At 40.1% G+C, this 27,280-nt stretch overlaps 1 protein-coding gene across 2 annotated transcripts in view; it reads left to right on the top strand.

The window, feature by feature from the left end:
- LOC124554826 (isoleucine--tRNA ligase, cytoplasmic) overlaps positions 1-27,280 on the top strand; it is a 185,075-nt gene that overhangs the window by 22,006 nt on the left and 135,789 nt on the right. For both annotated transcript variants that reach the window (XM_047128492.1, XM_047128491.1), the window contains 5 exons: positions 11,307-11,435; positions 12,644-12,792; positions 16,287-16,505; positions 19,756-19,946; positions 25,764-25,964. In XM_047128492.1, the coding sequence (XP_046984448.1) occupies positions 11,307-11,435; positions 12,644-12,792; positions 16,287-16,505; positions 19,756-19,946; positions 25,764-25,964 (889 nt within the window). The remainder of the gene's footprint in view (positions 1-11,306; positions 11,436-12,643; positions 12,793-16,286; positions 16,506-19,755; positions 19,947-25,763; positions 25,965-27,280) is intronic.

The raw sequence follows: 27,280 nt of genomic DNA, 5'->3' as shown, positions 1-27,280 counted from the left end.
TAAAGTCTGTGAGGTATTCACATTGGTTGAGAAATGGTCAAACTGAGCGCTCTTCATGTATGTTTTGCACCAGACATGCAGTTGCAATGTTAATCACTTAAATATGTTAACATAAACAAATATAATCCCAAAATTTCATTACTGTACGTTAATTATTTTTTGGTGTTGCAATTTTTTCTGTTATTATATATCCTGCTATTTGTAGATTATTCTATGTTAGCGATAGTTACCTGATCATCTGCAAATAGCTTAATCTGTTTACAGTCTATATTTTCAAAATAAAAAAGAGTTGTGATGAACTTGGATTCGGATTTCTCAATGTCCAGTATTAGTTGGAGAATTATAGGATAATAACAGGTAAGGCATATGCAGTACATGGAGAAGAATACCAAACTACTTCTGGCTTGCATATGTTCTTTTGCAAAGAAACCTGTCCACAGGCCCAATGATAAATTATGTACAGATGTCACGGAGGATAGACGATCAGTCCCCTTAAAGACATGTTATTGGTTATCTCCAGAAAGGTCCAGCAAATAGTGCTGGAACTACTTCTACTTGTAAATGACACTACTAGCCCTATAGTACAGGAATGGAATGTCTGATGAAACCTGGACCGAATAGCAATGAAATTTTAATTTCAAATTAGTACGTACAATTGCTGGTCAGTGAAAGCCTTAAAAATACAATATACATTTTATCTCCTGTGCCATTGTCTGTAAGTTTGCAGCAGAGTTACTAGTGCTTCAAAGAGCACCCAACACGTGGTAGCAAAGTGTATACAAATGAAGAGCAGCATTCTATCTTTCTGTCTTGCATTTTCTGAACAGTGAAGGTATAAAACCTAGTGAATGAAAGTCCAGTAATGTAATTCACATTTATTACTGCAGCAAGTGTATGAGTGGAGTAGGAACTTCAAAAACAGTGTGACTTCTGTGGTAAGTAATCCCTTCCTAGGTATGACCGAATTGTGACACCAGAGCCTATTGCAGCAGCTGAAGCCACTGTGATGGACAATTGTCATGTATGACATAGCCATAAATTTGAACATTAGCCATGGCTCACCACATCAAATGATTCATGACATGCATAAGTTTCACAAACTGTCTGCAACATGTGTGCTACATCATCTAATTCTAGAACTGAAGGGGTGATGTACTGACACCTGTGAAGAAATTTGTGGTGCTTTGAAGCAGATGATGACAGCTTCCTTGCAAGACTCACTCTGGGAGAAGAAACTGATCCTCAACAATCAACCTGAAACCAGGAGAGCAAGAAAAAAATGGTGCCATTTATGATCACCAAAACCCAAGAACTTCTGGGTTCAGCTATCTGCAGGAAAGGTTATGCTGACTCTTGGGATAAAAAAGGCATTATCTTGGAACACTACATGCCGAGGGAAACACCATCACTATTATGTCATATTCTGATTTGTTGAAAAAGCATCTTTGGTATGCAATCAGACCAAATTGACATGACAATCTGACTTCAGGTGTCATTTTGCAACATGACAATGCTTGGCCTTGTACTGTCAGTGCAACAATAGCAACCATAACTAACCTTCACTTCAGGAAAGAAATTCTGTTCCGATGAAGAGGAGCAACATATAATGCACCAGTGGCTGTGCACATGACCTCAAGAATGTTTTCTAGAGGAATTCTTGGACTTCCTATGCACTGGAGGAAGTATGTTGAATGTCAGGGGACTATGTTGATAAATAACACACTTGTGTTCCAGTTTTGTTCAGGAAGTCACATGAAAAAAAGTTTTAATTTGACTCGTGCTTGTATATAGTAAAAACAGCCATTCACTGGCCATGGATGTATGTTTATAGCTGTAAATAATACTACATTTTTTTGAGGTTAAATACAGGCTCCGAATCTAAAATTAATTTCTGGCATAAAATATGGGAATCGGGTGCTTTTGTAGAACCCTACCTCAGAAACAGTAATGGTAGAATATTACAGGGAAAAATTGGAGAATGTTGTGCTTAAATTTTCTGATGGTGATATTGTGTTGGGAGAAATTTCGACTTCCAGCCATAAAATGAGTGGATGAATGCCTTACCTGAAAATGACCTTCAGTAGTCATAGACCCCCCCAGGGGATCCACAACTCTTTCGTGGATATGTGCGTAGCGAGCACGGGACCCCGAGCTAATGTGGCCTTCCTTCCTTTCCGGGCTGCATACCTTCCCTTTCCGCATCCATCCCCATCCCCCATCTTCGCCCCCCCCCCCTCCCCCTCACCTCTGGCTCTTTCCTTCCCTTTCTCCCCCTCTGGGAGTATGGTTTGTGCCTACGTCCGGAGACGGACGCTTGTAAATGTACCGCATTCTTCGCCTTCCTTGCTTGTATGTCTTCATCCTTCCTTTGTCCTTCTCTTTTCCTTACCTCTTCTCTTTACCCTTTTCTCCGCTGCGGCGTTTGAGACCTCTCTTCTTTCCTTTCCCTTTCTCTTTCTTCCTCCCTGTGCATGTCTGAAGGCCGACCCATGCACTTCCATGCGTAGCTGGTGACGGGGTAACGCGTAATTCCCCGCCCCGGGTAGACAGGTAGGACACGTACGTACCCCCTAGTAACGGCCAGGCCCAGGGAGGGGTGATTACCCGAGCTGATACCTTCCGAAAGTGCCGATTGGTCCCTCCGTCCGTTTGTCGGGAGGTGTGACCTGAGGTGTGAACAATCACCTAAGGCGGGAGTGCCCTCAGAGAGGGCCCCCACAAGGGAGGAGCGCGCCATCGGAGACGCCGGTAATCATGGGGGATTCTTCCGCAATGGTTTCCTCACCTTCCACTATGTCTGCTCACAAGCGTAAGTTCACTGAGTCTCAGCCACAGACAGTTCTTCCATCGTTGCCACAGTTCCTTGTTGTTTCTCGGTCTGACGAAGGTCACGACTTCTCCACGGTCAACCCTTTCATTATTCAGAAAGGTGTCGACGCAATTGCAGGTCCTGTAAAGTCTTGTTCCAGATTACGGAATGGCACCCTGTTAGAAACAGTCAGTGCCCTCCAGGCATAAAAATTGCTTCGTACTTCACTACTACACACCTTCCCTGTCCGGGTGGAACCGCACCGTACTTTAAATTCCTCGCGTGGAGTCGTTTATACACGCTCCCTCGATGGATTGTCTGACGAATAAATTCAGCACTACCTGTCTGACCAGGGCGTAACGGCTGTTCATAGAGTTATGAAAAGGGTTGACACGAACATCATTCCAACCCGCACTGTCTTCTTGACATTTGACAAAGATCAACTCCCATCGAAAATCAAAGCAGGCTATGAGATAATTTCCGTTCGCCCTTACGTCCCAAACCCTACGCGTTGCTATCGGTGTCAGCGATTCAATCACACCAGCCAGTCCTGTTCCAATCCGGCCAAATGTGTTACGTGTGGCAAGGATGCCCATGAGGGTGCTTGTCCACCTCCATCCCCTCGCTGCATCAACTGTATGGGTGACCACGCTGCTTCCTCTCGAGATTGCCCCGTTTTTAAGGACGAAAAGCTCATCCAGGAAATCAGAGTGAAGGAAAAGGTGTCGACCTTTGCTGCTCGAAAATTATTCACCAGTCGACAGCCCACCGTGCCTCAGACAGGAAAATACAGCACTGTCCTTGCTTCTCCTCGGCCAGCAAAGTAGGCGGCCACACAGACTTGCGACCTCACCTTTAGTGCCACGGTCATCAGATCGGCCAGCGCAAAGATCGCCCATTCAACCTCACCACTTTCGCCTGCCCACTCTCTGGCTCACCCTTCGTCGGGTTCTGCTAAATCTCAAGCCCAAAAGTCAGACACCAAGACTTCGAAAAAAGAGCATACTCGTGAAGAGCTTTTACGTCCCGCAACTTCCCAACCATCGGTTCCTCCTTCATCTAAACATCATACTTCCAAGAAGGCTACAAAGAAACCCAGTTCCTCTCCTTCTCCGCCAAGGCGTGTCCCATCTACAGCACCACCTGGCGGAAATCGCCCTCGGCCGTCTTCTGTGTCGCCGAGGCGCACTGCTGGCGGCCGATCAATCGGCTGATCGCTGGTGGCAGGAGCTGCTCCTGAACAACCTATGGATCAGGATCTTCTGCCTTCGGCTGAATGCCATTCCATGCTGTCGGTTGCAAGCTCCGAGCAGTTGTTGAGTTGACAGCAACCTTGGTCACATTCCTCCATTTTCTGTTCACCCTATGTCCATTATCCACTGGAATATCCGCGGTATTCGAGCCAATCGGGATGAATTTTCGATCCTCTTATGATCCTACTCGCCGGTCATCTTCTGTCTTCAGGAAACAAAGCTGCGTCCCCATGACCGCTTTGTTCTCCCTCATTTTCAGTCCGTCCGATATGATCTCCCCTCTGTTGAAGGCACTCCAGCACATGAAGGACTCATGATTCTTCTCCATGAAACTCTCCATTATCACCCAATCCATTTAAACACTTCCTTCCAAGCTGTCGCCGTTCGTCTTTCCCTTTCCGGATACACGTTCTCTCTTTGTACTGTATGCATTCCATCGTCCACACCAATGGCACGAGCTGATCTCCTTCATCTTCTTGGTCAGCTTCCACCCCCATATTTGCTGGTTGGGGACTTCAATGCCCACCACCCGCTTTGGGGATCTCCACATCCTTGTCCACGTGGCTCACTATTGCTAGACGTCTTCCACCAAGCAGATCTAGTTTGCCTCAACACTGGGGTCCCTACATTTTTGTCTGCCTCCACGACAAATTTATCTCATTTGGACCTTGCGGTCGGTACTGTTCCGCTAGCTCGGCGCTTCAAATGGTTCGCCCTTGATGATACACACTTGAGTGACCTCTTTCCATGTGTCCTTAGACTGCAGCCTCAACTGCCCTACATGCGCCCGCGGCGCTGGAAGTTTGCCCAAGCCGATTGGACACTTTTTTCGTCTCTAGCGACATTCGATGACCGTCACTTTTCCAGCGTCGACGATGAGGTCACACATATTACCGACATTATTCTTACAGCTGCGGAACATGTCGCCATGCCATGATGCAATACGTGAGCGGCGACGTGCTCTCCACGTTTTCCGCCACCATCCTACTTTGGCCAACTGTATCCGCTATAAGCAGTTCCGAGTGCGATGCCTTCGTGTCATCCGCGATAGCAAGAAGGCAAGCTGGAACTTCTTTATTAGCTCATTTAACACCTTCACTCCCTCCTCGGAAGTTTGGAGTCGGCTTCGACGGTTCTCAGGTGCGCCTAGTTTCTCCCCGGTCTCTGGGCTCACTGTCGCGCATGACACATTAGTGGACCCCATTGCAATTTCTAACTCGTTGGGTCAGCACTTTGCTGAGACTTCGAGCTCTTCAAATTACCCGCCAGCGTTTCTCCCGAAGAAACGTGCAGCGGAAGTGCGACCTCTTGCTTTCTCCTCTCAAAATCGCGAAAGCTACAATGCTGTTTTCTCCTTGCGGGAACTCCAACATGCACTCTCTTCTTTTCGCTCCTCCGCCGCAGGACGGGATGGTATCCACGTCCAAATGTTGCTGCATTTATCAACCCATAGTCTGCGTTACCTCCTTCGCCTTTATAATCGAATTTGGACCGACAGTACTTTTCCCAGACGATGGCGGGAAGCTATCGTCGTTCCTGTTCCGAAACCTGGAAAGGACAAACATCTCCCCTCTAGCTATCGCCCCATTTCTCTCACGAGTAGTGTCTGTAAGGTTTTGGAGCGTATGGTGAATTACCGTTTAGCATGGTGGCTGGAATCCCGCAGTCTTTTAACACCTGCCCAATGTGGATTCCGAAAGCATCGTTCTGCAGTTGACCATCTTGTTGCTCTCTCCACTTATATGAACAATTTTCTCCGGAAACGCCAAACAGTAGCAATATTTTTTGATCTGGAGAGAGCATACGATACCTGTTGTAGGACAGGCATCCTCCGCACACTGTTCTCTTGGGGCTTTCGAGTTCGGCTGCCCCTTTTTCTTCGCGAATTTATGGCAGAGTGCACATTTAGGGTGCGGGTGAACACTACTCTCTCCCGTACTTTCTCCCAAGAAAATGGGGTACCCCAGGGCTCAGTGCTGAGTGTTGTACTGTTTGCCATTGCCATAAATCCAATTATGGATTGTCTCCTTCCTGATGTCTCGGGCTCCCTCTTTGTGGATGATTTTGCGATCTACTACAGCTCTCAATGGACCAGCCTTCTTGAACGACGTCTTCAAGGATGTCTCGATCGCCTCCACTCTTGGAGCATCGAAACCGGCTTCCGTGTTTCTCCCAGTAAGACCGTTTGTGCTAATTTTTGGCGACGTAAGGAGTTTCTTCCGCCCTCCTTACATCTAGGTCCTGTCAACCTTCCGTTTTCAAACGTCGCTAAATTCTTGGATCTTATGTTTGACAGAAAACTGTGCTGGTCCTCCCATGTTTCCTATCTTTCGGCTCGCTGTCTGCAATCCCTCAACACCCTCCGTGTCCTGAATGGTACCTCCTGGGGAGCGGACCGAGTGGTCCTTCTCCGCCTCTATCGCGCCTTAGTGCGCTCGAAATTGGATTATGGAAGCATAGTCTACTCCTCTGCTCGGCCGTCTATTCTTCGGCGTCTTGACTCTATCCACCACCGTGGATTACGTTTAGTGTCTGGAGCTTTTTACACCAGCCCTGTGGAAAGCCTTTATGCTGAGACTGCTGAACCTCCGCTGTCCAATCGGCGAGCAGTCCTTCTGAGTCGTTATGCTAGCCATCTGTCTTCCATGCCTGCTAATCCAGCCCATGACATTTTTTTCGACGCCTCCTTTGATGTAGGGTATGCAGGCCGCCCCTCCTCCCTACTACCACCGGGAGTCCGCTTCCGTCAACTGCTCCATTCTTTTTCCTTCCGCTTTCCTAAAACCTTCTTGACAACTTGGGGTACAGCACCGCCTTGGCTCCGTCCCCGGATCTGCCTGCTCCGTGACCTTTGTCGATTTCCCAAGGATGGTACCCCTTCACTTGTTTATCGTCGGGCAGTTGCTGCTCTATGTTGCCAAATGACGGACGCCACATTTATTTACACCGACGGCTCAAAAACATCGTTAGGTGTAGGGAGTGCCTATATTGTTGGCGACACCCCAAATCACTTTCGGCTTCCCGACCAGTGTTCGGTTTATACTGCGGAGCTTTACGCTGTTCTCCAGGCTGTCCACTACATCCGCCGCCATCAGCGGATACAGTACGTTATCTGCTCAGATTCTCTCAGCTCTCTCCTCAGTCTCCAAGCTCTTTATCCTGTGCACCCTCTGGTCCACCGGATTCAGGACTGTCTGCGCTTGCTCCACCTGGGGGTCGTCTCGGTGGCGTTCCTCTGGCTCCCGGGACACGTTGGTATCTGTGGAAATGAGGCGGCCGATATTGCAGCCAAGGCTGCAGTTTCTCTTCCTCGGCCAGCTATTCAATCGATTCCCTTCGCCGATCTACGGAGCGTTCTATGTCGACGTGTTGTTCATTTATGGCACACGCATTGGTCGACACTTACCCATAATAAGTTGCGGGACATGAAAGCTCTTCCTTGTGCTTGGACCTCTTCCTCCCGAACGCGTCATCGGGAGGAGGTAATTTTAACTAGATTCCGGATAGGGCACTGTCTTTTTAGCCATCGACATCTTTTAAGCGGCGATCCTCCCCCACTCTGTCCCCACTGCTCTCAGCTGTGGACGGTAAGACACCTTTTAATTGAGTGCCCCTATTTTAATCCGTTACGCTCCCGTCTACAGCTATCGCCTGATATATCGTCGATTTTAGCAAATGACACACGCTCAGCCGACCGCGTTCTCAAGTTTATTAGTGCCAGTGAAATGACGTCAGTCATTTGAAGCTTTTTTTGGGGACAACCAACCCCTTTCTGTAGTGGATTTTTAAGCCTTCCTTCTGCTTTTAGTTTCTCCAATTTTATGACTTTCGTTCCCATTGCTGCTGGTTTTCAATTTCGGTTTTTTACTGTTTCCTAAGTCACGGACCGGGTGCTAATGACCATAGCTGTTTTGCGCCCTAAAACCAAAACCAAAAAAAAGTAGTCATAGAACTGACTCATAAAGGTTACATATTATATCTCCTGGTTACACATAAGACCGAACTTACTGATTCAGTTAACATAGAAAAAAGAATCTGAAATCATAAGGCCATTGTAGCATCATTGACTGCGGGCATCAATGTAAATGTTAAGGAAGGGGAAGGTATCTTTGCATAGTAACAGCGACAAGAAATAGACTGCAGATTACCGGAGTGGTCAGTATCATACATTTGTGGTGGCTCAGTGCCCTACACTTCCACATTGGGGAGTGGGAGTCTACCTGTGGTAAGAATGCCAATATGCACCTATGCATATTTTTATCCCACAAGTGGTGATCCCATTGTGAGACTGGTCCACTGTCAGGCTCAAATTTGAAACTGCTGAGGGCACAGTTACAACAGTGGCAACATCAGTATCAGCTGCAAAATCACCAGCTACAAGAGCAGCAAGAACCACTTTACCAGCAGCAGGAATTCCTCTGGGCTCAAGAACAACTGCTCTGTGATCAAAAGTATCCAGACCCCCCCCCCCCCCCCAAAAAAAAAAAAAAAAAAAAAACATATGTTTTTCATATTAGGTGCTTTGTGCTGCCACCTACTGCCAGGTACTCCATATCAGCGACCTCAGTAGTCATTAGACATAATAAGAGAGCAGAATGGGGTGCTCTGCGGAACTCACAGACTTCAAATGTAGTCAGGTGATTGGGTATCACTTGTGTCATACATCAGTAATAGGGATTTCCACACTTCTAAACATCCCTAGATCTGCTGTTTCCAATGTGATAGTGAGCTGGAAATGTAAAGGGACACATACAGCACAAAAGTGTACAGGTCGACCTTGCCTGTTGCCTGATGGAGGCCGCTGACAGTTGAAGAGGACCGTAATGTGTAATAGGCACACATCTATCCAGACCATCACACAGGAATTCCAAACTGCATTAGGATCCACTGCAAGTATTATGACAATTAGACGGTAGGTGAGAAAACTTGGATTTCATTGTTGAGCGGCTGCTCATAAGCCACATATCACGCCGGTAAATGCCAAACGACGCCTTGCCTGGCATAAGGAGCGTAAGCATTGGACAATTTAACAGTGGAAAACCATTGAGTGGTGTGACGAATCACGGTACACAATGTGGCGGTCCCACGGCAGGGTGTGGGTATGGCAAATGCCCAGTGAACGTCATCTGCCAGCGTGTGTAGTACCAATAGTAAAATTCGGAGATGGTGGTATTATGGTGTGGTCGTGTTTTTCATGGAGGGGGCTTGCACCCCTTGTTATTTTGCATGGCAGTATCACAGCACAGGCCTACATTGATGCCGAATGCATCTTTCAACATGATTGAGCACCTGCTCACAATGCACGGCCTTTGGCGAAGAGGTTACACGACAATAACATCCCTGTAATGGACTGGCCTGCACAGAGTCATGACCTAAATCCCATTGAAAACCTTTGGGATGTTTTGGAACGCCGACTTCGTGCCAGGCCTCACCGACCAACATCGATACCTCTCCTCAGTGTAGCACTCCATGAAGAATGGGCTGCCATTCCCCAAGAAACCTTCCAGCACCAGACTGAATGTATGCCTGTGAGAGTGGAAGCTGTCATCAAGACTAAGGGTTGGCCAACACCATATTGAATTCCAGCATTACCGATGGAGGGCACCACGAACTTGTAAGTCATTTTCAGCCAGGTATCTGGATACTTTCGATCAGATAGTGTATTTTAGAAGGAGGTAGTCACCTTACGTTTATCTGTAGACTGAAAGTATGCAGTATAAGATGACAAATAATGTTGTACAATACAGCAGACTGATGTGTGTTGAGCAAAGTTGTGAGGAATGGGAAAGATCCCCCATGATAAAACAGTCATGATAGAAAGTTCCCCTGAAAGCTAAGCAAACTTAAGCCTAGATTTAATACCTTGTTGACAAAAATGAAAAAAGGCAAAAGTTGTACAAAGAGTGGCATGCCTGAAGAGTTCAATGACTTTGAAAGTAAATTTCTGTTCATGAATCTGGCAAAAATCCTAAGAAGTTTTGTTTGTGCTTTAAGTGAGTAAATGGATGAATGGGGCAGGTATGGATACAGTCACACAGTGACCATACTGGAACCAAAATGGAGGACAACGGAGGGATCAGCATAATGCTGAGTTCTGTTTTTCTGAAATTGTTTCGTTACGGAATGCTTTACAATAATTTCTCCGTTCAATCATTACATCAACACCAAAATGACAAATGCAAGATATGTTACTGGGATGCAAAATAAACTAAATTTGCTCAACAGTGGGTAAAGACTAGGACTCGATGAGATACATATACAATTCTGTCTAGTGTATGTGAAATGACTTGCTCCTTTTCTAACAGCAACCAAGTGATGTAGCACAGTGGTAAGACACTGGGACTCGCATTTGGGAGGATGATGGTTAAAATCCTTGTCAGGATACCTTGACTTAGTATTTCCTCAATTTCCAAGAATTGCTTAAGGCACTTGCTGGGATGGTTTCTTTGAATAGAGTATGTCCACATTCCCTTATCAACTTTCCCAACCCTGACTTTGTGCTCCATCTCTGATGACTTCTTCATCAATGGGACAGTTAAGCTCTAATCTTCCTTCCGTCTTCTAGCAGTATTATATTATGTTGTAGAATTCTGGAACACATTTTAAGCTTATGTATTATGACATTTCTGGAAACCAAAAATCTATCTGTAGGAATCATCAGGGATTTCACAAATGTTGTGAAAACCAGCTTGTTCTGTCTGTTTATGAAATCCACGAGGTAATAGATACCGGTGACTAGATTGTTGTTATGTACTTCGACTTTTGATGGGTATTTGATGTAGTTGTGCCTTTTTGTCTAATGAACGGAATATGTTACAAATACATCTTTTGAAGTTTATAGTATTGAAGTTCGTTTCTCGCAAGTTGGATTATAATCATGAATAAAAATGGTGATCCAGGAAGTGTTGAATAAGTTTCTATTATTACGATGATCATAAACTGGATCAAAAGACTTACTGAAGTAAGTGACTTTAGCTTACATACCCTGCTCCAAAGAGTTTGTTAAACTTCATAGCTACGCCTGTGATATTTTTTTATAGCTACTTGTTATAGATAAAGCTCTTCCCATAGCTAACAGAAGTTACAGTATTCGTCCAATGGAAAATAAATATTATTTAAGCAAGTTAATCCATAACAAATAACAGTGATGACATGTATTAAGTTTCTTTCCTAGGCTACCTGGAGTATTTTGAAACATAATTGCTAGATGCTTACTAAGTCCATTGCATGTGTTTATGTTGCAGTTATTGTTAGTTTTCCATTGGTTGATGAACCTGATGTTTCCTTGATTGCTTGGACCACTACCCCATGGACTCTCCCTAGCAATATGCTACTGTGCGTAAATGCGAAAAAAGTTTATGTGAAAGTGAAAGGTATGTTGTTTTCATAATTAGATAAGTTTATGTGAAGTGAAAGCTAAGCTAAATATTGGATGAACCTATATATATTTGTGTTGTCATTACTGTAGTTGTTCTGATAGTGAGTAGGAAATACTGCCACATTGCATAGTAGTGTTGTGAAATCCTTGTCCCACAGAGTGGACAGAGAATTGGGCTATATTTCAGTCCACACATTTGTATAATTTTCCAAAAATAAGTGTGATGTTATTTCAACACCACTATGTGTAAAGTTTTTGATTTTTAAGCTTTATCTTTGAGTATTCTGCAAGAATCTTTGTGATTGAGATACAATGACAAATGTCTGTCCTGGAAATTAGTGGAACTGGAGGACAGAAACAGGTGATTGCATAAATGAAGTTTGGATCAGGACTAACATGAGTTTATCAGCAGCAATATCTCATTCAGTAGACCCCTTACAGTTTCTCCAATTCAAAAGGAAAATAAAATGTGTTTGTAGCATAGTCTTCTAATTGGTAGCTGTTTCATTGTAGTGTTCATTTGCTCAGAGCAGAGAATAGATGGAAAATTGTAGTTTCTTTAACAAAATATATATACTCTATTATTGATATAAACATGTCTGTTCTGTGGTAAAAGAATTGATATAAAAATAATAGGAAGCCAGTTAACTGATTTGTTTGGGTGTGGTGAAAGCTACACATCTCACACTGGTGATTTTTTTCGTATCTGCAAAGTATCAATTAAATTCTTATGATGTATGCAAAAATCTTGTTGTTTTCAGTCTGAAGACTGGTTTTATGCAGCTCACCACTCTAGTCTATAATGTGCAAATGTTTTCATCCTCAGATAACTCCTGCAACCTATATCCATTTGAACCTGCTTACTTTATTCCTCAACTGTGTTCACCCCTAGTTTTCCACTAGAACTTTTACCTTGTACACTTCTCTCCGTTACCTAATTGACAATTCATTCATGCGTCACGGTGTTTCCTACCAACCAGTCCCATCTTTTGGTGACGGTGTCCCATATATCCCCAATTTAATTCAGTGCCACTTCATTAGTTACACAGTGTACCCATGTCATTAGAAGCATGCAAAAATCCTAATTTAAAAATTTTTCCAGCAATACAGCAAAATTCAGTTTGTGTAACTTTTCTTTATTATTTTAATTTTCAACATTGTAGATATCAGTACTGTTTGATGGTATTTATTTTTTTGTTTTAGACAAGAAGAGAGAGTCTGTCTTTATCCTCATGAAAGCTAGACTTGAATCTTTATACAAGAAGAAAGATCAGTATACAATATTAGAAGAATTTGAAGGATGTGTTTTAAAGGGGAGACAATACAAGCCACTTTTTAAGTACTTTCTTAATGTAAGTATTTTCTTTATAGAACATTTTAAAATTATCTCTGTAACTTGAGTGTTTATTCAGCTGCTTTGGCATTATCCTTTAATTTTTGGTGGTCCTCTATGTCAACATTGGTATAGTTGTCTAGCAATCCATTTTTTTACAAAATGAATTATTTTTGCTGTATCTCTGTGACTTTGCATTTAACTCATTTCAGTTGACAAATGTTTGTTATGGTTTTCTTGTATTGTACTGAAGCTGGAACAAATGTGGACTGTTTTGCCTAATTTGTAAGAGGCCACTAGCTTGGAAAAATATGTTAATTTCCAGTTGCATGAAATGGAAAGCATACACAAGAAAATGGCATATGAAAATAAAGCTAAGAAATAGTTACAGGAATATATTTTCTCCTTTGTAATGTGCATGTTCAGAGTCACATTTACATGTTCACGTGCTCAATGATTCAGTATAAATCAGCAGCGGGTATTTGGTGCAGATAATTAAGAGGGTACTTCAGATGATGTAGATTGACAGATTTATAAAAGTACAAGGAATCTTTTTAAAATATGCTGTGCTGTTCAGAATGCTTTGTTAAAACCCTGACTATTTACCGTAAATTATGACCTGTGAATGTGGTACTGGTGCAAAGAGGTGTGAAGTTTTGGATGTTAAACACATTTTACATTGGGGCTGACTGAAAATTTGGAGAAAAATGAATACCATGTGTCAACCAGTAATATTTCAGTGTTAGTGGTAATGTATGCTGAAGGATAGTAAGCATTGCCCAAAAGTGTATAGAGAATAGAATGTGGATGTCTTGAAGTTTGTACCACATATGGACTGCGAAGTTGAGAGAGAGAGAGAGAGAGAGAGAGAGAGAGAGAGAGAGAGAGAGAGAGAGAGAGAGAGATTGATGAATTTCCTGTCACTGCATCAGAAATTGATTCTGTTGAGCTAATGAATTATTCTTTGTCAAGTTTGAAGGTGTATTGGTTGTGAGGAGGGGATCTAATTAAACTGCCTTGAAAGAGCCCATTACAGGATGACAGGCACCAGGAAATGTTATTGTTTGGAATGGCCTGCCACAAATTCCTCTCCTCTGCCAATCTCTTCGTCTCATAGAAGAACTTGCAACCAGTATCTTCAATTGGTTGTTGGATCTACTTCAGTCTCTGTCTTTTCCTACTTTTTTGCACTATACGGAGCTCACTGGTCCATGGAAGTTATTTCATAATGTCTTAACACATGTCCTGTCATCATATCCTTTCTTCTAGTCAGTGTTTTCCACACATTTTATTCCTTGCCAATGCATCAGAGATCCTCCTTATTTCATATAAGTAGTCCACTTAGTTTTCAGCATATCAAACATTTCAATTCTCTTCTCTTTTCCCCATATTCTGTGATTCACTTTCATCCAGTGCTGTGCTCCAACCATACACTTTCAACTGTAGACTCTTTTGTGTTGGAAAATATATTGTGTGGTTTATTTATTTGTGATGTCACCTGTAAGGAGCACTTTCTTTTAAACTGTGGGTGATTCACTGACATCATTATTTTTAAGTTTGGTACTTTCTTTTTTTAAAGAAAGGTAGTAAGCCCACTCATAGCTATGCTGTGTGTATAATACATGGAAATATAAAAAATATATGTGAGGCTGTTGTGAAGAAAACATTCTGAACTGAAGATAAGTTACATATAAAAGATTACACTCTGGCAGCTTACTGGGGAGAATCACATATGGGCTTCTCCATGGCTCAATCACAGGACCATGATTGCTTCTCATGTATGTAAACAATCTTCCGATTAATATACAACAAGCAGAATTGGTTCTTTTCGCAGATGATCCTAGTACTGTAATCAATTCAAGCATACATACAGAAACAGAAGAAATGGTAAACAGTGTTCTTAAAAGTATTATTGACTGGTTTTCTGTGAATGGTATCACCCTCAGTTTTAAGATGACCTAACATAATCAGTTCTGCACATCTACGAGTGCTACACCAGTGAGTGTAATACATGGTGAGAAAATAATAAATAGGGTGGAAACTTCAAAATTCTTAGGTGTCCGTACTGATCAGAATCTAAACTGGAAAAGCACATTTTGGAACATGTAAAACAACTTAGTTCAGCCACATTTTCACTTAGAATAATTGCAAATCTTGCAGCAAGATGAGTCAGTAAGATGACATATTTTACATATTTTCATTCAATAATGTCATATGGAGCAATGTTGTGGGTTAACTCATTTTAAGGAAGAAAATCTTCATTGCTCAGAAACATGCTGTAAGAATAATATGTAGTGATCACTGACGATCATCTTGTAGATGCCCGCCCCGGTAGCTGAGTGGTCAGCGTGACGGAATATCATGCCAAGGGGCCCAAGTTCAATTCCCGGCTGGGTAGGACATTTTCTCCACTCAGGGACTGGGTGTTGTCATCATCATCATCATCATCATCATCATCATCATCCCATCCCCATCAACACGCAAGTCGCTGAAGTGATGTCAACTCTAGACTTGCACCAGGCGAACGGTCTACCCGATGGGAGGCCCTAGCCACACGACATTTCATTTCATCTTGTAGACAGCTGTTTAAGAAGATAGTCATTCTGACTACTGCTTCACGATAGGCTTATATTTATTCCCTCATGAAATTTGTTGTAAGTAATTCACTACTGTTCGAAAGGAACTATGATGTATTAATTGCAATACCAGAAGGAAAATGTGACATTCATTACTCCATGTTATGATTGTCTTTAGCACAAAAAGGGGTGTACAGTGCTGCAACAAAAATTTAGATCACTTACCAAGGAACTTAAAATGTTGACAGATAGCAAAACAAATGGAAAAAGTTTCTCCTTGACAACTCCTTCTGTTCTGTACAAGAATTTCTATTCTTGTAATGCATAAAAAGTGATGGGTAGGAATTACTAGCTCACATATGTATATTTAAAATAAATAAATAAATAACGTAAATGTATAAATGTTCAGCATGTAGCCACATTTACAAATTAATTTATGATGTAAAATGACTCATTCCACATCATTATGATTTATCGTGCAAAATGATCCATGGGTCATGAATCTAACTAACTAATGAATTTATTGTGGTATACTGTTCAGTTGATGTGTTGGGGTATCATAGGAAAGGTGCAATGAACAGTGTTTGTTAAGTAGGTTGTGCTGTTGAATTAATATCTCTTAGTCAGTTCACTTGCCCTGAAAGTTTCTGTGACTATCCAAGGGAATATATTTCCTAGGATTAGTGTGGATGTACCATTAAGGATGATCAGTTTGCTCGTCTGTAATTACAATTATAACTTTTTAAGTTGGGAAATAAGTCATAAATGAAATTTGGAAGTATAATATGATAAATAAAATATCTTCCAACAAATGATACAGTAAGATTGATAATTGTAACCATAGTCCTTTTTTTTATTAAGTGAGAAAAAACACACATTTTCATAATGTTGGTATAGTGTGCAGAAAGACAAAATTTGATTGCAATTTTTGTTCTAGTATGAATCGAGAGGAGCTTTCCGTGTCCAGACAGATGACTATGTGACAGAAGAATCTGGTACAGGTGTTGTTCATCAGGCTCCATTTTTTGGGGAAGATGATTACCGTATTAGTTTAGCCGCTGGTGTTCTCACCCGTGATGAAAATTTAATGTGCCCAGTTGATGAAAGTGGCTGCTTTGTTGATCCTGTTGTAGATTTTAAAGGCCAGTATGTGAAGGTAATGTTACTGGTGTGTTAATAACTTTAGATGTGCAGAATAGAATGTATGAATCACAAATACTTCCTGTATGTTTACTTGCAAATTATTAGACATTCATTTATTTTCACAATACTTGTTTCATGTATCTGAAGTTGACCCTCAGTGTAAACAAATGTAGTGTGTTGTATGTGACAGAGTGAAAATAGTCATCATTGTTCAATTAGGTGATCGATGATCAGTCCTTGGAAACAATGACAACTGGAAAATAACTAGGGTTTGCATCCAGAGTGATGTAAGTGGAATGACCATGTAAAATTAATTTATGTAAATCAAATGTCAGATTGAAAGTTATTGGAAGAATACCAACAAAGTGCAATTCACCCATGAAACTTTTTGCTTTCAAAACTCTTACTTAACTGATTTGTGGATATTGCTTTTCCTTCTGGAACCCTTACAATGTCTAATTAATAGAGGAAATAGAGAAGATCCAAAGCAGAGGAGCATGTTTTGTCTTGGATTTGTTTAGTAAGTGTGTGAGCATCACAGTGATATTCATCCTACTCATGGCAGGTGTTACAAGAATATGCATTTTGAAAAAAGTCAAATCAATTTGTTACTACTTCCCATATATATCTTATGAAACTAGCATGACAATAAAAATGAGACATTTGAGCTCGTAGGAGGCATATCGGCAGTTACTCTTGCTGCGCTCTGTAACATAGTTTTGAAGGAAAGGAGGCTGGGGAGGGACAGACAAATATTAGTGATAACCAATATATTCTCTATATATCTAAAAACAAAGATGATGTGACTTACCAAATGAAAGTGCTGGCAGGTCGACAGACACACAAACAAACACAAACATACACACAAAATTCAAGCTTTCGCAACAAACTGTTGCCTCATCAGGAAAGAGGGAAGGAGAGGGAAAGACAAAAGGATGTGGGTTTTAAGGGAGAGGGTAAGGAGTCATTCTAATCCCGGGAGCGGAAAGACTTACCTTAGGGAGAAAAAAGGACGGGTATACACTCGCGCGCACACACACACATATCCATCCACACATATACAGACACAAGCAGACATATTTCACAGTTTGTTGCGAAAGCTTGAATTTTGTGTGTATGTTTGTGTTTGTTTGTGTGTCTGTCGACCTGCCAGCACTTTCATTTGGTAAGTCACATCATCTTTGTTTTTAGATATATATTTCCTACGTGGAATGTTTCCCTCTATATAACCAATATGTTCTCTGCTACATATAGCAAGGTGGCTTGTATGTGGAATGTAGATATAGATTTAAGTCTATGATGGAGCACCTGTTCTTTCATATTAACTTTCCAACATGGCTATAGAGTCACAGCAGGTGTTTCCCATCCCTCACAATATTGCCTGGCATTTACATGTGTATGGCGTATTGTACATTGTTCTTAGATTTTTCATCCCCAGAGATGAATGTTTGATGTTGACTGCACAGATAATCTGCAATCTGTATCCTTTCACATTTGCCGGGCAGAAATATTTTCTACCTTTATTTAAATTTATTTCATCGCTAGTCACAGATGCAATAACAGCCTATGCTAACTGAAGTGAAACGCTTGCATCTGAATATCAAATAATCTGAGACATTGCCCTCGTGAGTTACATCTCTATAATCCCATTCAGTGGTATTGTAAATACACAACTGTTTTAAAAAGAAGTTCAAGTATGATACTCAGCTAATTGCTTCATATGTATCTTGAAGATAGTCCTAAATTGACTGAAATTGATTGTTTAAGAAAGAAAAAGTGCAGCTGTTGTCAGCAAACGAAGATCTTTCTCAAGTGCCTGAAAGCTATCAAGACTGCCTGCGCAAAATATTGCTTGTTCATAGAGAACTTGAAGGAGAGCACCTTGGTCACAACTACCACAAACCCAAAATAATTTTATTGCTACGTTGACAATGCATTCATTGTGTAGTAATTAGCACATGGGGGAACTGGGAGAGTTATTGGAATATCTCAGTAGTACCCATAACTGCATAAAGTTTTTGGTGAAGGTAGAAAAAGTGTGTGCCTTGCCTCTCCTTTACACCCCCATTTGCTGCAGACACAATGGGTGTCTCAGTGCCAGTATGTATAGGAAACTCGATCACACTGATGTGGACAGCAACCAACTGGCAGTAAGTTACTACTTGACAACAATAGCTGAGGGGTGCTCGGAGGTATCATAACTTGACGAGGCTGAAAGTCTTAGATTATTTTATTCAGCGTTGAGTCTTTCCATGCATTTATGCCCAATATGTTAATCTCTTACCGTTGAATGTTAGCTGCCAGTCCCTGCACCAAGCAGCTATCCGCCATAGTTCTTCCTTACTTTGGCTCTGACATTGTGATTTACTTACATGCAGCAGCAGCAGCCTCTATGAATGAACTACTGGAGTTCCATTTGGCGTTTTTGCTTATACAGGGAACAATGAAACTGTGATAATGCTGTAATACTTCATTTGGTATATCCAAAACTATTGTCACTTTTGGCAATTTTTCCCATTGAGATTAAGATAGTGATTTGTGTTTGCGTGGAGGTCTTCAGTCCAATTAGAAAGTAGTTCCATTGAAATTAGGTTAGCTTATATTTTGTTGGCAAAGTAAATAGGTAAATTTGTGCGTTATTTTTTTGGAACTATACAGAGAAAAGGATAATTAAAGCTGGAAACATAAGTTTCCAGATACTTGATGTTTATCATCTCCCATTAATGTGCTTTACTCAGTACTGTTCCATAATGATAAGAATTTTTTGTTTTGTTTTACTGTACGAATTCTTTTTTTTGTTTACGCAAATTATTAGTAAACTTAAGACATAAACATGTAAAAGAATGTGTAGCAGTATATGTTGGAAGCACTAAAATAATGGTTAGAATGTTCAATTTGTATAGTAAAGAGAAATACCATGCAAATTCAACCTGTATGGAACTTGAAGAGGACTGGATTTTTTAAATGTTATCCAAATCTGTTTTAGATTGTGTAATTGTAAGTAGTAAAGTACAGGTTGAAAACTGATAAGACAGAAACATTGAACTCATAAACTCAGTGGAGGAAGAAAGGGGAAAGTGAATGGAATGATGTGTTGTAGGTCATTGAGATGCAGTTCTAGGAAGCAGTAAATTTTCTTAAGTTGTCATTACATTTTTCGTACTTGCTGTATAGTATTTGTAAGAAATGTTCAGTTCTTGTTATTTAATACTCAGTAAATATAAAAGGCCTAAGGACCTTCATTTCTCTTGCTCTGCTTGTAGGATGCAGATAAAAATATTATAAAATGGGTGAAAGAGGCTGGCCGGCTCGTTGACAACTCAACAACTGTGCATCAGTACCCATTCTGTTGGCGCTCAGATACACCTCTTATCTACAAGTGTGTGCCATCTTGGTTTATCCGTGTGCAGGAAATGACTGAAAACCTCTTGAAATGTGTGCGAGATACCTACTGGTAAGTTTGAAGGTGAAAATCTCTTCAGACAGATATGGAATACCTTCTACATCTACGTGAATACTCTGCAAATCACACTTAAGTGCCTAGCAGAGGGTTCATTGAACCACCTTCACAATTTCTCTATTATCCCACTCTCAAACAGCATGTGGAAAAAACAAACACCTATATCTTTCTATGCGAGCTATGGTTCCCCATATCTTATTATGTTGATCATTCCTCCCTATGTAGGTAGGCATCAACAAAATATTTTCGCATTTGGATGAGAAAGCTGGTGATTGAAATTTTGTGAGAAGATTCTACGGCAACAAAAAGTCTTTGTTTTAATGGTGTCCATCCCAAATCCTGTACCATTTCCATGACACTCTCTCCCTTGTTTCACGATAATACAAAATGTGCTGCTCCTCTTTGAACTTTCTCAATGTACTCCATTAATTCTATCTGATAAGGATCTCAGACTGCCCAGCCGTACTCCAAAAGATGATGGACAAGCATAGTGTAGGCAGTCTGTTTAGTAGATCTGTTACATTTTCTAAGTGTTCTGCCAATAAAATGCAATCTTTGGTTTGCATTCCCCAAAACATTTTCTTTGTGTTCTTTCCAGTTTAAATGGTTCGTAATTGTAATTCGTAGGTATTTAGTTAAATGTACAGCCCTTAGATTAGACTGACTTATTGTGTAACGGAAGTTTAATGGATTCCTTTTAGCACTCATGTGGATTACCTCACACTTTTAATTATTTAGGGTCAGTTGCTAATTTTCACACCACTCAGATCTCTTTTTTTTAAATCATTTTGCAATTTGTTTTCATCTTCTGATGAGTTCGCTAGATAACAAACGACAGCATCATCTGCAAACAACCTAAGACGGCTGCTCAGAACGTCTCCTAAATCATTTATATAGATAAGGAACAGCAGAGGGTGTATAACACTACCTTGGGAAATGCCAGAAATCACTTCTGTTCTATTTGATGACTTTCTGTCAATTACTACGAACTGTGACCTCTCTGACAGGAAATCTTGAATCCAGTCACATAACTGAGACGATATTCCATAAGCACGCAGTTTCACTTGATTACTTTCTTTCTCTTAAACATGACTTTATGCAAGTAATATCTATAATTTTGTTGTATCTGAATGCCCTTGTAAACATTTTTCTATGGGATAAGTAATCTTGATACACATTTATATGTATTACGGTCTTTCTCATTTTTATCAATGTGTATCTAGCAAATATTTTCTTTAAATTGAGGTACTTGAGGTGTTTAATATACCTGGCATGTTCCTAACTACAGCTGCTTATAATGTTGTCCCATTAATATGCCCTTTCTTAAGAAAGACTAGAATTGTTGTGTAACCTTCTCTAAATTTATTATTCCAGTGCTATGGTATCCATACCGTGGACAGGGGGGCGGAGGGGGGAGGGGGGGGGGGGCAGGGCAGGGGTCGCCCCTCCCCACTCGCTCCTCATCCATGCTCTCAGGGGGAGGAAAAAGAAATAGTGTAGTCACATGTTTTTTCTTTCAAGAAAATGATTTAAGAGTCAGTATTACATAGGTTTTTAACAGGTTCAGAACCAGAACCTTCTTATGGTTACTTGCAAGTACCATTTTTTATTTCTAAATATTAAAAATACTTCATACCCCCAGGTATAGCCCACCCTGTCTACAATCGTATGAGCACTCTTGTCCCAGTGGCAAGTACTTTTAAATTGCAGCATGGCTGAATGAAATAGCAGAGAGACTGTGAACAGCCATACTTAGCAGCACTATTAAATAAAAGGGAAAACATAATTTTTCTTGTAATAGTATTACTCGGTACCAATATTTTTTGCAATTTACCAAGTAACTGAAATTCCAGAAATGAAAAATATGCCCTTCATTTTATGTCATATGGACATTGACAGTGAAAGTAATGCTCATTACTTCATGGTATTTGCTGGGAAATTCAGCTGCATCAAGAAACAGTTAAATAAGTATTCATTCAAGCAGCATGTAATAGTTGTATAGAGCTTGAGTCTGTAAAGACCAGTTGATAAAGAAAGAATATGGGCTGTAACAAAGTAGTTACAGAAGAAGAATGGTGGAAAGACACGGGAAAGTGGACAAGTAACAGGCTGGACGCTGGATAAACGGGACCATAGAGCAAGAAGTATAAAGTCTTGTAATCAGTCAGATGTATCTATGGATCAGATGATATACAGTAGAGTCTCATTAGCATGTTTTTTAAAGGATTGCATATTTTAATGACATAAGGAGGAAAAAGTACTACCAAAAGATAACTAATTTGGTAATATTCAATTTGTTTGTGAAAATACAGAATTAAGGGTGCCATATTTGGGGCAATATGGTATCTCACTATGCCACTTTTCCCAACATTCTGTAATCAATATATAATAATTCAAAATGTGCCTTTTCAAGATTACATTTGGAATATCAAACCCAGAAACTCTCAGAATTGTGTGTTAGTATACAAGAAGCAGAAATGTGTTAAATACAGTGTCATTGGCAAAATTCAATGTATTGGACATAGTACACTTCTGCTATCACCCAACTGGAAAGTAGGAATGTCATGTGATATGAGAGCACAATCTCTAGCATCCAAAATACATACCTGGAATGTGATGTAGAAAAAATGAAAATATGCTAAAATTGTACATTTGATTACAATTCTCAAAACAGATGAACGTCATTCATTTAGAATCCCTCCAGTAGTGAATCACTAATGGTAACGGAATAAGGGTTGTCATTTCACCAACGTGTTGGTATATTGTACATGTTGTTAGCGTAACTACACTATAGCACAATAACATGTGTAGTCCTGTCTTCTCAAAGGTTTTAGGTGTCAATAATTGACTTGTTTATTTTGTCATAATTTTAATACCCTTTTGTCCATCTTAGTGTGTTCTTCACTTTGTCGTTGACTTCAAAACTCAAAACATATCGCTTAATTGTGGGAACTAGTCAAGATTCCAGTTCATCCTAGTCTTCACTTTCCTCTTGTTTCTCTGCCATCTGTTCTTGAAACACTTCAGCAGTTGTCATGGACCGACAGATGGCACTACCTTCTTCCTGATCAACATATTCATGGACACTAAGGTAGTCAGTGTTTTCTTCTCGCACCCGTTATTTTCTGCCAGTGTTCAGCTGCAGTTACTTCCTTTTCTGTGAGTATACGATGAAAGCCAGCCTTCTTGAAGCATTATGAGATTGTGCTTTCTTGCATGGAATCCTAGGCGCTTCTTACAAAATACATAATGTTAAAGATGAGAGGTGGACCAACTTGTTGTTGACTTGCTTAATATATGAAGAACTTTCTCTTGAATAAACCATCCAGTTTTTCTGAATTTTTAATTATTATTAATTTTTTTTTTTTTTTTTTCTGAACGCATACGTCACATCTGCTGATTTCCATTCCATTCAGATGATTCCTTTGTGGTGCTTCATTTTTTGAGTATATTTCTTTAGCATGAGCCACTGCACCATCAATAAGAATGTATGAAGAATGAGCTCATTTCATCCACTTTAGTAGCACAGAGCTTTCCAGTTCGGGAAACTGAGCATGACACACTTGTTTTGTTTCCTGTTTCTTCCTTCCAAACGTGGTGCTTCAATTATTTTTCATTTGCTCACTGTTGTATTTAATGTTTGTGGAGGAATGTTCAATTTTTGTACAATATCAACATGGGTCATGTGTGAATTTTTGTCCATTTCTTGAATAACAATCCTCTTTTCTTTATTTGTTAACTGTCTCACTACAATTTTGTGTGTGATGAACTGGTATACTGTTTAACACAAAAGTCACAGACTTAAAAAAATAAAATAAAAAATAAAAAAATCATGGAGTAAGCACCAATGAAATATAAACATGAACTAAGGATGTTAGTGAATGACTTACATGCTATTCAGTTTGGTTGGTCACTACAGAAGTTGGAAGTTATCGGAGCTACTGCCAACCTACACGAACTGCTACTGTTCGTAATTTCTGTCATAGCAAACACTCTTATTAACTTGCAAAAGTTGTCAGTACTGAGTAGCACTGTCTCCCTGCACATTTCCGCACAACCTTGCCACAAATATCCTCCTCCCACTTCTCTCACAACTCTCGACAGCAATAGTTGCATTTGCCAAACAGTACCGATACTGCCAAATCCGAACGCACTAATGGGGGAGGGAGAACACACAAGTGTTGCTTTTAATGCAATTGGGGTTGGGACTTTCAAAAATCAACATACTATGCAGGAAAATGCAGTAATAAGGAATGTGCTAATGAGATTCCACTGTAATTATGCATACATGTGATGAGTTCATTCATCTTGGCACAGAAGGTATGTTTTCCAGCACCAGATCACTTGGTAAAATACCTACAGCATAATTAAGGGCTGCTGGGGACTGGAATGGGCTCTCTTGTCAACCAGCCAATTTTTATAACAAGCTGCCCCTGTATCTTTTAACAGTAACACTATGCTACATTATTTTGTCTTGGTTTGTGATTTGGATTCTGTTGTTACCTATGACATCATTTGGTCAGCACATGGATTTGTCTGCTTGTCTAATGCAGAACAGTCTTTGCTCACCATTCTATCAACCAATTTTTTTTCAAATGAACAAAGTAATGGCGTATGGGTGCACCAAAGAGCATGGTTCATATCAGTGTGTTTCCCAGTCAAACGTAGAAACAGTGTTTTCCAACAATGATGTGTGTGTTATTCAAAAAAGCCTTGAGAGTACTGTATTGACCAGAAGGTAAGCACCTCCAGAAGGCTGTTGTTTTGTTTATGTATTTCTGAAAGAGTCGGAAGCTGTTCCTTTCTTTGATTTGATCATAAATAAGTTGTGCTTAATAAAGTCTGTGTTGTTGGAGAAGCAGACTTACAATATAAAGCAAGCACAAATAACTGCTTTAATTATATATTGAAACCAAAACTGCATTTTATTGGCAGAAGTTGCAACAAGTATATTAAAGAGGCTGCTTGCCCTACACTTGTTCGTCCTGTTCTCGAGTGTTTCAAAGTAGCACAGGATTCTTACTATAAGATTGACGGAGGACATTGAAAAAGTTCAAAGGAGGGCAGCTCATTTTGTATTATCACAAAATAGGGGAGGTCCTGGACGCACTAATAGAGTTGGGATGGCAGTTTCTAAAACGATGCCATTTTTTGTTGTGGCAGTATCTTTCCACAAAAATTCAGTCACCAACATTCTCATCCGAATGCCAAAATGTTATGTTGACTCTCACTACATTGGAATATACAACCATCGTAATAAAACAAGAGAAATCAGAACTTGCAGAAAAAGATATACATAGGTTTTCATTTTTCCATGTGTGCTGTTAGTGTGAGGAATGGTCTAGAAATAGGTATGTGGTTCTATGAATACTCTGCCAAACACAGAATAGTCATGTAGATGTAGGTTTTGGGGATATAGCAGTAAGAAAATGTGTAGAAAAGTGTCTCTCTTTAGCTATGAGTTCGGCACTGCTCATACTGATTAATCTGCCAAACTCTTATCATGGGCATTATTCTAGGTTTTTTATCATGAGCAGTGTTGTAGTAGCGGTTGTTGACCTACTGACTGAAATGTTACACCATGAATAAAAAGCCGTATTCATTGGTTAAATAGGGTACCTGGTACATTTTTATTATAACTATGTTTCTTTCTTCCTCTCTTCCTTACTTTTACTTTTTGATCTGATTCATTAATATTTCATGAGTTTATGTATTTAAGTGCATGTTGTTCAAAGTATTCTCAATCTGTGTAAAAGTCCTTTATATGTGGATATTAATTTTTCAATTTTTACGGAATATGAATTGTTTCAGGGTTCCAGACTTTGTTAAAGAAAAAAGATTTGGTAACTGGTTGAAAGATGCTAGAGACTGGGCTATAAGCAGAAATCGTTATTGGGGGACTCCTATACCTCTTTGGGTTTCTGAGGATGGTGTTGAGGTTGTGTCCATAGGAAGCATTGCAGAACTGCAACAGAAGAGTGGCCAGAAAATTTCAGATATACACCGTGAAAGGTAAAATGTGCAAAACTTGCAATACAACTTCAAAAATGTATTAAACCTTTATCACATGAGGTTGTGTGTGTGTGTGTGTGTGTGTGTGTGTGCGTGCGTGCGCACGCGCGCGCGTGTGTGTTTTAAGTAAGTACCATTTGTATGTTAAACACAGACACAAATATATTTTAAAACAATTTTATTATTACATGAAAACCTATATCTTGAACTACTTTTTCACACAATTTATACCAATATTTAAGGCCCCTTGAAAAATGGAAAACCAACTACTGAATTTCATTCTCATAAAAATATGCTGCCTAATTTTCCTATCATTCCTGAATGGCCATTGTCATGTTGTCGTCATTTTGGTGAGTGTGTACACGTTTTTTCGGGTATGTGTGACAATAAGTGGTGACATTAGGTGCTCTTTTTTTTTAACTTCTCTATCAACTTTCTGCACCAAGTCTTCAATGCTAACGGTTGGTTGCCCACTTAGTATTTCATTCTTTACATTATTACAACCATCATTAAACACTCTGATCCAATTTATTATGGGTCCAAAGCCTCCAAAAAAATATTTTTGGAAGAAAACATTGTTCACAGTAAGTTGTACAGTTATGTCTTTTATTCGTTGTGTGATTTGACAATTTTGACACTGTCATTTTCAGCTCTTACACATATGCATTATGCAATATACTGTACATGCTTTGGTATACAATTTAAAATTCATACGTCATGTGAAATAATTAATCTACAATACAATCTGAGAATGAAAACATCACCCTAGAAACATATAGCCACTTCATATCATGATTGAACCACAAGACTTTGACATACAAACTCAGATGGTTTGTTTTACCAAACCCCTGACTCAGATGATACAGTTTTCTGAACAGTTCAAAGAAAAGTTGAATCTTATTTCAAATAGGTATCCCACTCACACAATTATAGTTGGTGGTGACTGCAATCTACCATCAATATGTTGGCAAAAATACACGTTTAAAGCTGGCAGTAGGCATAAAACATAGTCCAGAATTGTAATGAATGCTATCTCAAAAAATTATTTTGAACAATTAGTTCAGGAGCCTACTCGAAGTGTAAATGATTATAAAAACATATTTGACATTGTAGCAACAAATAATCCTGGTCAAATAGGGAGCATCTTGATGGATACAGACCAGATTTACTGAGACAAATATCATAACATCCAAACCCACACAAAATAAATGTAAAGTCCATCTATTTAAAAACGCAGATAAAAATTCGCTTGATGCCTTTCAAAGAGACATTTTCCACTCATTCTGACGGCAGTTGAGAGATGTATAGCCCATAAA

This window comes from Schistocerca americana, chromosome X (assembly GCF_021461395.2).
Source record: "Schistocerca americana isolate TAMUIC-IGC-003095 chromosome X, iqSchAmer2.1, whole genome shotgun sequence".
NCBI lineage: Eukaryota > Metazoa > Arthropoda > Insecta > Orthoptera > Acrididae > Schistocerca > Schistocerca americana.
The sequence above is the reverse complement of the archived record's forward strand: the minus strand, read 5'-3'. Positions and strand labels throughout refer to the sequence as shown.